The 12,380-nt window shown below is 33.1% G+C and overlaps 1 protein-coding gene and 1 long non-coding RNA gene across 5 annotated transcripts in view; one reads left to right on the top strand and one right to left on the bottom strand.

Moving 5' to 3' along the window:
• Positions 1-12,380, bottom strand: part of Plx (PTB_TBC1D1_like and TBC domain-containing protein plx) — a 36,656-nt gene that overhangs the window by 8,152 nt on the left and 16,124 nt on the right. For 2 of the 4 annotated variants that reach the window (XM_072000255.1, XM_072000256.1), the window contains exon 1: positions 10,540-11,615. The exons of the other annotated variants lie outside the window; for them this stretch is intronic. In XM_072000255.1, coding sequence (XP_071856356.1) covers positions 10,540-10,626 — 87 coding nt within the window. In that variant the 5' untranslated portion in view covers positions 10,627-11,615. Of the gene's footprint in view, positions 1-10,539; positions 11,616-12,380 lie in introns of those variants that run through there. 4 annotated transcript variants of the gene reach the window in all.
• On the top strand, positions 7,968-9,128 carry LOC139985664 (uncharacterized). The gene is made up of 2 exons (XR_011799469.1): positions 7,968-8,572; positions 8,835-9,128. It is a non-coding gene; the product is annotated as an uncharacterized lncRNA (long non-coding RNA).

Genomic DNA, 12,380 nt, shown 5'->3' with positions numbered 1-12,380 from the left:
TATATTTTCCTTTCCTCTTAAACAATTCCAGATTCGTTGTTTGTTGTTCATCATTCATTCTTAGACTTTATTATATTTTCTTAGGTTTTATTCCTATTTTTTAACTACTATTGCATAAACTAGCGATACATATATAATATTTAAAGGCGAAACAAATCTCAGTCTAGGTTTCATTTCTATAGCTATGTTTATAAACGCATGTCTGAATGCGCATAAACATTCGTAGTCTAGTAATTAAATATAGATATTTTGTTTACCATTTAATGATCTAGAATCTAAGAAGATCAATCGGTAAGTCATTTACAATAATAAAACGCCATTGAACTAGTGCGACATCTACATCATCTCGATTTGTGAAACAACTTTCTTATAACTCAATAGCATCCTCCCATATGCATTTTAAAATAATTAAATTCCGTGTTAGAAGAATATTAAAACCCTCAAAGCGTGGTTTCAAGCGTTAGGAATGGAAAATTACAAAAATAATATTTGACCATTGTTTTCTAGACACCATAATATCGCTAACATTATACGTTTCTTAAATAGCTTTCTACATAAGCTTCCAAATAGCTTTCTTGCTTTTGTCTCGTGAAGAATTTGTCTGATTGAACTTCTGAAATACATGTGCGATACGTTATCATATTTTATAAACTGCTTCTCCTGCAAATGCAACTTGTATAGTGCTGCTACCAGCGTGTACTAAGGTAGAATTTCAAACTAAGAAATAACGAACTGTTCGTGCATCGACAAATTCTTCATACAACGAGCTCATCCAAGCGTTACCTTGGAGGCTGCCCAAGCGTTAGGTTACACTGTTACACCAATTTTCATGAGCAATCTCGCGTGAGACACGCGAGTTCTTTGCCATTTACGAACTATGATGTATACGTACAATGACACTAAAAAGTATGTGTACGTATTGGGTTGTAACATAAATAAGTTTGGATAAACTCAATATATTTATTGACCGAACTTATTTTTGTTACAATCCAATATTATTAACGAACAAGTGCGTTTGTATAAGAAATAGAGAGAAAGATTAAAAATATGGAAGAAAGCTGGAAACAAAAGGGGTTGAATCCTATAATCATTGAGAGTTCGGAAAAACAAGGGGAAAAGCAAGCAATCGATCTTTGGTATAAACGTGGCTGACGTTATGAGCCACGTTAAGAGCAAACAATTTATTATGCAAACTACGATTAGGTTTCGATTACGCGATATATCGAGAACGATTAGCAAGCCGAAAATACGTCGAATGACCCGATCGATCAGAGAACAATTTGTATCAATGAAAAGAAGATTATCTTGACGGGTGGTTATCTGGACGACCATGAGAGGTCTTCTCAGCTGCGACAGGAGAATCTCGCTAGCGTAGTTGCTGACACAGATCGGCACAAAGCGGCAGGGCTTCCTTTATCCAATTACCAGACAAGCTTTCTTTTTATTATCCGGCCGGCCCTTTCTCATACTGTAAAATATGTACGACTGACACTTGATACACATTGACTGCAATCTATACAGGACGATGAATAGCAACGCGACATTGAAACTGGGGTATCTCAATGAATTCTCATCCTTTAACTACAAATCTTTTTTTAAATTTTATGAATGAAGACTTGGGAGAATGTAAATTTAGCAAGAATGCAGATTAAAATGTAATTCTAGGATTTGCTTTATTTTCCTAATTTCCTATTTTGAATTATTTAGATGGAATAAAAGATGAATGACCATAGAAAACAGTTGCATAGTTGAAGAGACGTGTTCTAGCTTTCTAATAGATCGATTAAATTTCTCATATCGTGTTATACTTTTAGATGTAACAGAAAATGAATGGTCATAAAAGAATTACAGCAAATACAGAAATGTGCCTAGATAACCGATTTAGTTAATGTATGTACATCGAATATATATTAGCAGACAGATGTATACATTTAATTGTAAAGTAACGGTTTAACAGATCACGAGAAAACTAACTTCCTGTCGCCTTTACTTCTGGACTTAATCATTCTTAATAAGAGGATACTTGGATCGGATATAAATAACCTGTTTCCCGTCATCACATGTAACAATATCAGTCATATAACGAGAAATCTTGCAATATAATTGTCATCTCCTGAATAAATCTTTAAAAAAAGAATAGAATGACAATACTATTAATTCTGTATTATTCCTGATATATCTAGTATTTTTTTGCTTACATTTTTCAACGAACAATGGCAATAAATTTCATTTAACATTTCAATATTCGCATTCATCGAATCTCCTCTGTTTCAGCTATAAATACCACCACTGAGAATAATCGCGAAATTTTCACAAGGTCTTTAAGCGCTCGTGTACGCCACATCTATCGTGATTCTCCATCTTCTTTGTTGACACTCGCTCCGTCCACTCCCAATTGATCATCGTCAATTCGAAACATGAAAGCACGCGTGATCATCAAAAGAAGCACGGTTTTGCATCGTGACGCTGCTCGATTGAGTGCACGTGGAAAATTAGATTGAATATCGCCGAGAAAGACCCTATGAACCGTCTCATCGAGTTGTAGTTAAATGGTAACGGGTATTTCGTAAGCTGTGCTCCCGGACCAAGGGCGCTCGCATGATCGACGATCGTGAGAAAAGACGCAGCGGAGAAATCGCTTCCGTCCGTTTTTCCAACGCGCTTCACGGCCAAGAATTAATGAGACTCTCTGCACGCGCGGATCTCGTGTCTGTGAATGGAATCTTCGTTGTGAAGTCAACGATGGATGATATTCTTTTTTCAACTATCGGATTTCTGCTATCTACAGGGATATTCTTTCAGTGCAAGTAGAATAGGAATGATGTCGCGTAACTTTCCAGTAGAAATGTTCGAAATTATTGCAATATGATAATTATTTTAGAGTTACCACCTCGAAATTTTTAAGAATTTGTAAGATTTTTTAATTTCATGATCGCAGTTTTTTTTATGATCCGACTATGGATTTTTAAATTTGCAAAAACGTAACGTACCGAAACTACATGAAACTTCCAACGCAAAATATTTTATTACAGTATTTAGAATGTGAATCAAATTTATACCTAAGTCCCATTTCTTTCGTTGCCTCCATAAAAATACGAATTTACATAAAAATCCGCAGCCTAGTTATAACTTCGATATACATATATATATTTTATCGCAATCGTTGATTAAAGTTTTTTACACCAAGAAATTAATAAGGATTTTGTAGAACTAATCAGGAGTTTAAATCAATTTGTGAAGATATACGTCGGAGATTGTTAAAGCAACTCTCACTTGATGAACTTCTGATCGCTCACGAATGCGCCTTGCGCGTGCAATCATTCATCATTCGAGATGTGCATAGCAATTACTTTTTGGAACGGAACGAAGGTAAGGTGTTTCATAAGTGTATTTTAAGGACTGCATGGAATTCAAAGAATAATCTCCCTAGTTTCATTCTTTTTTTTTTTAAATTGCAGAGTTTCAGTAGCAACTACTGTAAACGTATTATTACGTAAATCTTCTACAATGCAAATAACCAGGCATTAATTATTGATGAATAGGAATTTAATGAAAACCATGTTTGTGACGATTAGAGATCTCCTATGAATGACAATAAATACAGACCTATTAATTCTGTTATGAAAGTTGATTCGATGAAATTAAAGACATACATATAATTAAAAAATTATATAACACATATTGTATGAAAGTATGCACTGTATACTATAAATTATATGATGAACTAGATTATACATTGCACAGTATACAATATACTGCCCTATAAGGCATATATATGTATTATATATCAAACTAAATATATAAGAAGTAATATTTATTTTTATGAAAATAATGAAGAGATTCTTAATGTTTAGAATCAAGTGTTTTGCGCGTTGAAACATTCAAACTATACAGATACTTTCACCCTGGCGTTCATTTATGGAGCAGCAGCGTGAAAAGAGACGGGAGCTACATTTTCATACGCGCCATGTGTCGACCATAATTAAATCCTAATTGCTGGAGCCAGACTTAATTTGATTTGACGCTAAAAAAAAAAAAGAAAAAAAAGAAAAGCTGGATAGTGTCGATAACCGTACGTGTAAGGTCTTTGATCTTGGTTGACATAGTTTCCATTGAAATGTCGTGGAATGCGTCACGCGTGTCTGCCGACACTTTTACAGATTAAAATAAGAATTGTTGAGGCCGAACACCATGAATAAATGCACATAAATTTTCTTTCGCTTAAAAGTATCGTTGAACGGGTATATATATACTTTAATATCTATCAATTGATTTTGCAATTTAATACAATATGATTTTAATTAATGTGTGCTAATGGACGTTATAGCAAGCTTGTAACTAATGTGGCGGAACACCTATAAAATAATTTATAAGCAAGTTTAATGATTAAAATACAAGGAACATTTTATTTCTGTCTGTCATTATTCCTTATTTGTAATTAATCTGGTTTATAATGCGAAGGAAATCACATTTGCTATTGCAAATAGATTTGCTATGCAAATGGCAGCGGTCGAGAGAAGAAATATTTTAGAGGAATCCATCTAAAAATGTATGGCACTCAATGGGTCTAATTATATGCAGACAGCTTGTCTCTCCCAAACGTTACACGAATATCCAAGCTTTCACTTGTGTTATTTAAATACCACGATCATACTTTTCCAAGTTGCTAGATCTGTTGACTCACGATTTTTTCCATTACTACCGAAACAATTATATTACATTCATTGAATTAATTGCTTAGAAATTAGCGAGTTGCTTGCTGAACAGTGTTTTCTGCTAATCGGCCAAAAATACTACAATCTCTGTAAACATGTTAGAAAATCCCTACATATATCCTATGTGCAATAGCAAATGTACTATTCTGAAATGTGCATCAATCAAACTTTATCAAAACAAACTTACGTAAGCAAATATACTGAATGTGTATCATAAAACAAAATAAGATGCAAATGTTTTTCATTTGCTGATTTATTCTTAATCTGGTACTCCTAGTTCCAATAAAAGTGTGCAAGTATCAGATAAATTTAGTTTAAATGTTGCATACAAGAAAGAATATTTCACTTCCTGCTTCTGGATAAAAGCATACAGTGCTGGCTATAAGTACCAGAACTCTTGCAGAACTCTTGCTTTCCATTATTTTTGTTTTCTAAATATTTTATTATAATAATATAACAAAATATAAAATTGCAATAATATAAATACAATCTACGTTATAATGTAAAATACTAAATATGGTATTTGTCAAAGTAGATACAACTAGTAGGTATCCTGATATTTATAGCTAACAGTACAATGTAAATGTTTTATAATAAGACACCTAGCAAGACACCTCTTATAAGATAACTATGAAAAGATAGTAGCGTAAGAACGCATAGAGTACCTCGTGCACGTACGCATACACCGTGAAACAGCAATAAAGGGGGAAGAGAAAGAATGCAACGTATCTGTCTACGTGACCAAATTAACATTAAGTCCGAAACAAGCAGTCATGTCGAAGGAACAGGTAACATAATACCTACGAGCGAGCAGTGAACAAACTGTTACGCCTTATTATCGACACTTTGTTGCAGAAAGTACTGTAATCATTCTAACACGATTACGCGTTAATGAGCACGTTTTTTGTGGCAACCACCAGATCCATAGACGGAAAAACTGGTTTAAAACTGTGTTGTGGATATTCATTGAGACACTCTGTTTCTTCTCGTCCTACTATCGCCTTCTCCTGCCGTTGTCATCGAGAATTCAAAGAATCGTGAAAGCAGAGATACTGGTACGTGATCGAAATGCCATAACTTTGGCACGAGGCTCCTGGATACCGGCAAAATTCGTGACGGAACTCGGATACAAGTCGATCGAGCGTCTCCTCTAGCTTATCGCACATTTACTAAATTCTGGTTCTTACTGGAATTATGTGGAGAAATCCGGCCGGATGTTTTCAACTAGCATGTTGCATCTATGCAATATTTAGATTTGAAAGTGACATTTTACATAAAGATTAGACCTTTCAGGCAATTGAAGTCTAATAATCTATTTATTAAGTAAACGATAGATGTTTTTAGTTTTGGTAAAACTAGTGATAAATTTTAATCCATTGTGTATTTTGTAAAAAAAATTATTATAGAAAATGTATTTCTATTATTAATTATAAAACTGCGGACTTTCTTTTAGCATTTATGGGAAATTCTAAGGTGCAAAAATGCACAGAATGCATATAATGTAGAAAAATATATATCTGAAATATGGCACTGAATATTGAATGGCTAAAACAATTTTCTATCTGCGTTCCATTTCTTAATTATATGGACAAAATAATTGAGGATTTTTTCAGAAAATTCCACAAAACCCATAGAAATGGAGAGTTAAGTAAATTGCATTAGAAATGTTAGTTATAGTTTTCAATATTCACTAACTTTTATTACAATTTTATTGTTTTTATATTTACCGAATAAATGGAAATTCCATGATAATTAAATTATTGGATTAGAAAATACAGATCTGTATTATACGTTTACCATAGATCTATAAGCTGGTTTTTCAGATTGTAGCTCCTTTTAACAACAGAAATACATTCTTCCTTTTCTAAAATAGAAGTTTTCTTTAAAGCCCTACAAACGTTCAATTCTGGAAGAGTTAAATAAAGAATAATGAATCTTTTATATAGACAGAATTTTACAGAAAAATCTGGTGTATGCCAATACCTCTGTTCGTCATTGTACCTGACATGAAGATACCTCTAGTAACTTTTGCGAGCACAATTTGCAGAATGCAGGCTGTAGAATGTTGAGTGTGGAATGCAAAACGTGGAATGTGGAATGTGAAAGATGAAATGACAAGATACGGACTGCAGAAATATTAAGGCTGTTGGAAAATTCATGTGGTCACGTAAAATGCATTTCTTATTCGACACTATAAAACTAACTTCGATTGTTTCTTTTTTAATGAAAAGATTACTTGGCTGTATAAATATAAAATAAAATGTTAATATGTACATAAGAAGCTTTGCGTGAGCAGTCAAAGTAAATAACATTTATTTTCTTGTTAACGATGCAATCACAGAATTTTCTACCGGTCATCTGTTTCTTCGTTTCTAAATTCGAGAGTAAAATTCTCACAGCACGAAACTAAAAAGAATTATTCGCTGCAAAGAATTGAAGAAGAAAATAGAAGTAAATATAGGACTTCTAAACTTATCGTTTACCTATATTGCTGGTCTGTAATATTTTTGAATTTTTTCATAACTTATCTTTCGTTCTATATTTTTATTACGGTTAGGTATCTTATGTCTGATCTTAATATTTTTATTTCGATTTAAATTATAAAAACGAGTATCTATTATTTTGTTTGAATAATAAGAAAAATATATTGCTAGAGTTGTTGAAATAATTGCTGTGTAAAACGATTAAGAAAGTGTTTTACAACATATTGTTAATTAATTGCAAATTTAATTCTGTCTCTAATCGATAAATAATTTTGACATTAATTTTCGTACAAACACTGCGATGTCATTTAAAATTAAATGAATCACGGAATTCCTAACTGTTGTCAAGAACTTGTCCTATTTCTATTTTCTAACCTTCCATAAATTATAAACCGCAAGGTTTCTTAGATTATTAGTAAATACCCGAGGAAAATATTATTGTGACAGATCAACTGCCTAGTGTAGTTAACATATAGATTCAAAATAAAAAACTTTACTACATTCTACATTAACATCCTGTCCTTTTCCCGGCAAATGATGAATTAAAAAAAACTAATTTCTTACGCAAATGAATAGCTTGGACTATTCAAATAGAATGGAACGCATAAAGATCACATTAATAAAATAGAGATTAGCATTGTCGTAAGTTCTAGAATAGATAAAGGGTTCAAAATGAATAAATTTCACAAAACGTCCGCTAGGGGCGACAGTGGTAGTGAGCGGTTCCGATCAAGAAATAATTACGTCAAACTCCATTCAGACGTGTTTAGTACTTTACGTAACTTTCACTACCGCGTACAAAGTAGACGTGAGAATGCAGCGATATTCTTAAACGTTTAAGAGCCATCCAATCTGCGTCATATGTAAGAAATAACACAACAGAAGTAAAAAGGATCTGCGTTAATAAAACCGATATTTTTTTACAGAATAATTGGAACACGGTCATTCGACGAACCGAACGTTGGCAAAGAGCTGGGATTCTTGCTCGTTTGTTCGTTGTTGTAAATTTAGATCCACGGTACGCCTGGTTCCACGAACGTAAGAGTCTTACTAACGACGACAGACGGAAACGAGAAAAAAGGAAAACAGCCTCCAGGCTAGCGAACATCCTATGTCGCGCATACGATTAGTCGCAAAAGATGAATAATCTCCTGATAAGCCGATAAGAATAAATAACGGATATGAGATTAAGACTACTACTATAGAACTAGATATATTCGTGGCGAAATATCAATAATGACTGACGTCGTGATAATGTTTGATCGAATTTCTGAATAGGAAAAAACACATTCTCTCTTCCGGTATAAATTATCCCCACCTTTGTGTGCTACTATCATGGTCCAGATAATGAAGAATCGTGCCAGGAATTTCAAGGTAGTAATTTGACTATGACATACATCTCGATTTACCTGTGTAACATCTGGTAAAATACGATATAATGATTTTATTTATTAGGGAAACGTTTAAATTATTTTTTTAAATTGAAAGCAGATATGATTTTCTGTTACTAATCTGACCATGAAACACGTTCCACTGTGTTTGTTAAGGATCTGAGAACAATTAACTAACACTAAATTAAAGATTTTCTATATAAAATTTGAATGATAATGATATGAAAATTATACTGATTGTATAGGGATAATTAGAAGATTAACGTGGTACATGAGAAGATGGGATTGGCACGTTTGTTGAGAAATAGGGCGAATTATGGTCATACAAGAAATGATAGACACCGTTTTAGAAAGCAAGAAGGAAGAGCAAGGAGAAAAAATGGGCTAAAGAAACTGCGGAGAAAACGGGAAAATTAGACACGTAATGTCTCATTTTGTCTTTGCCCATACGCCATTTGAGATAATCTCTTGTGGATTTTAAAATGAATCAATGTAATATTTACATGGAGATATTATATACAAAAATAGTATAAATAAAAGTTTAATAATTTAAAACATTTAATGATATATGAATTTTGTAACTTAAAAATGAATTTATATGCATCAAGTAATAGATAATAATTAAGGAATAAATTATTATTACCGACAGTTCTTCTTCAATTTAATCGAAGATACAATACAATCATCAACATGATAAGTACATAGCAAATTATTTCAATCTATTGCCCATTCACAATAAGATAAAAAAAGAATAACTTCATAATTCCCATAGTACATATCTCTATACAAGATCATTAAATTATCTCCTATAACAACAAACTTCCTAGAACTCTTCATTATCTAGCACTAAATGCGCATTTGTTTTTAGTAAATTTCAAATGAGAATTAATAAACATTGAATATTTCATTTCCATAATTACCTGTTAGAATACACAGATAGATAAATGCGCATATATACATACATACATATATATATCATTGAAGAAGAGTGTTAAAAATTTTGTCAGATCTTGACCTGCGCTTTCTATATTTTTCCTAGACCAAAAATACCCCTATACAATACGAAGAAGAAAGAAGAAAAGACTTAGTACGAGCGTACCCACCAAATAGCACGCATCACATTAATTCATGCTATCTATTTTAGGTTTGTTTTTTACTTTCATATAGAGTTTATTTAATCTACAGCGTGTTTAAAAGTATATAAAGATATTTATTATGCAATGTAGTGCGTTCTGCGTCGTATATTTTGTATTGCACATTTTATTTCATATAGTACGCTATTATTGCTGTGATATTGCATTATTAATAAATTGGTTAGCATATTTTCGCATGTATTAGAAATTTAAATTAAGTACAGGTACAGAGTACATACAGCATGCAAAGATATACAAAATATCAAAAGTGAGGTTACTGTATTTCAAGGATAAAATAAATCGATATTTAAGTCCTACTCATTCATAAATCAGTCATATTCATAAATATACAATTTATTTGTACTCATAGGATATTAACATAATTTCTATAATCATCCTCATATTAATAAATAAACAATAATACCTAATAAATACATATTCTCATCCAATAAATCTTTTAAACATTAATTAAGTTGATAAACCAGGCCATGATCTTACAATCTACATAAAGAAAGTAAAATATTGGAAAAAAAGGAACGGAACAAGAAACCGATTCTTACGGCTTTGTATTAATAAAATATCAATATAATTGGTACTATCATCCCACATTAATAAATAAGCATTAAAACCTAATATTATCCAAAAATCCAATAAACTTTCTAAATATCGAATGTTTTCAACTTCATAAGTCAGTTCACGACCTTAAAATTTACACAAGTAAATTAAGAAACAGAAGCTAAGAGAATGGAACAAAAAACCGATTTTTACGACCTCGAAGTAAAAAATCAGACTGTGAACGGTTTCTTGATCTACTCACTGTAGGCTTTTTGCCAATAGCGCTTGCATCGCTGTAGGATGTAACCTTCATGTAAGGACTGGAAGCGGATATCGGCACGGTAATCATTTTTCCGCCCTTTGCTTCTCCACCTTTCTAGCATTCGACGGCCGAAAAAATCGAACGTAAGCCCAGTCACCACGTTCACCGCGGTTGCTTTCCCTCAAACCGAAGATTTGGCACGTTTTCAGGGCCACTTCCGGCGACACGACTTTTCTGGGGAGAACGATGCACAGTCCCCTTCCGGGACGATGACAAAGCGACGCTATTCGAGCGAGTTTATTACGCTTCTCTAATTTCACGTTGATCTGCCAGCAGCTGGACGCAAGCAAGTAATCACTGACTCTGATTTATCGTCGAAAGTTTTGTTCATTCACCTGTGACGCTTACTCGAATAAATTTTCTGTTAAATGACGAAAGCACGATTTTGCGTCTATAGAGATCGTCAAAAATGATTTTACAAGTTTCTTGCGAAGTTTGGTATACGTCGCCACTGAGTAGAAAATGATTTATTTTCAACCGAACTTGTGCGTCTCCTTTCAAGGCTGTTCACAATCGTAGACTCGTTTCTCCTTCAACGAGCTATATATCACCGAATTCGATCTCGAAATTTCTACAGCAAAGTATTTATAATTGAACAACAAATATTTGCAGTTCTTTTTTAACACTTTTATAGTACATCGAATGACGCGGGAAATTTAAATCTTTCGCCAAGTTCAATGTTCCAATTGGAAGCCGTTGAAATAATCTTTCTATTTATTCGACGCAATTTCGACTGATTAATCAATATTAGTTCCTCGATTATAATGTTCAAGTAATGTTTAAGTACTTTAAAATATTCTATATGATTTCATTTAGTGTCACTCACACATTATTTAATGGGAGCTCGCGATGCGAACCGCCGCGTCTCAAGACAAGCATTGCACTGATCTAATCGTGGATTAGCGTGCGAACTTTTCTAGTAGAACGAAACGACGTTGTTTTCGAGTTGACGGAACTTCTTACTTCGGAACTAGTAACACCTTTACCGACGGACGAGCAAACATCGACTGACGCGTAGCGCACTTCGCCGCCTAAGGCCTAAAGGCCTAAACAGACGAATGGACCTCTCCATTGGTTGTCGCGCGCTTCCAGGTAACACCGGTGGATTATACTCATGAAAAACACCGTTAAAAGGGTTGTCGTCATAATTGATTCTCGAACATTTGTTATCAAATATTTTCTGTCGATATTAATTTATTAAGCTCATAACGTTTATTGCTTCACATTGTTTACCCTCTATAGATGTTGTCTTCATTTTTCAGACGTCATTTGTTATCACAGGGTATATTATAACATAGTTTACTTTATAAAGATAATCGTCATTAACTTATAAGACATATTTTGTAACTAAAATTTGAAGTTAGTAACAAGATGTCAGTCGAAAAATAATTTAATTTTACAATCTTAAATATACTTTGTTATGAATGGATCCAATTGCAGGATGCACTTATGTAATGCTGAATCAATAACGATGATCGAAGGTTACTTCTACATATATTTCTGTTTTCTCCGTGGCAAGTAGTAGCTAATATGCCACACTTGGTAGTCAAGTGTGAGAGGTTTTTAATAATTCATTACTCCCGCGCAGACACCATTGTAAGTTTGTTAAATCATGGATGAAATCACGATGGTTACAATTATAATATAAACCTTCATTGGAAGAAAGAATCATCCGTTAATTACTACCTTAAAGTTTGCGTTGAATGCGAATTCATTTTCATATAATATATTGCATTTATACATTTGATTTCACCTTGATAGATTTACGCATCTCTTCCAGA

This window comes from Bombus fervidus, chromosome 3 (genome assembly GCF_041682495.2).
Source record: "Bombus fervidus isolate BK054 chromosome 3, iyBomFerv1, whole genome shotgun sequence".
Taxonomy (NCBI): Eukaryota; Metazoa; Arthropoda; class Insecta; order Hymenoptera; family Apidae; genus Bombus; species Bombus fervidus.
This window is presented reverse-complemented; position numbering and strand designations above follow the sequence as displayed.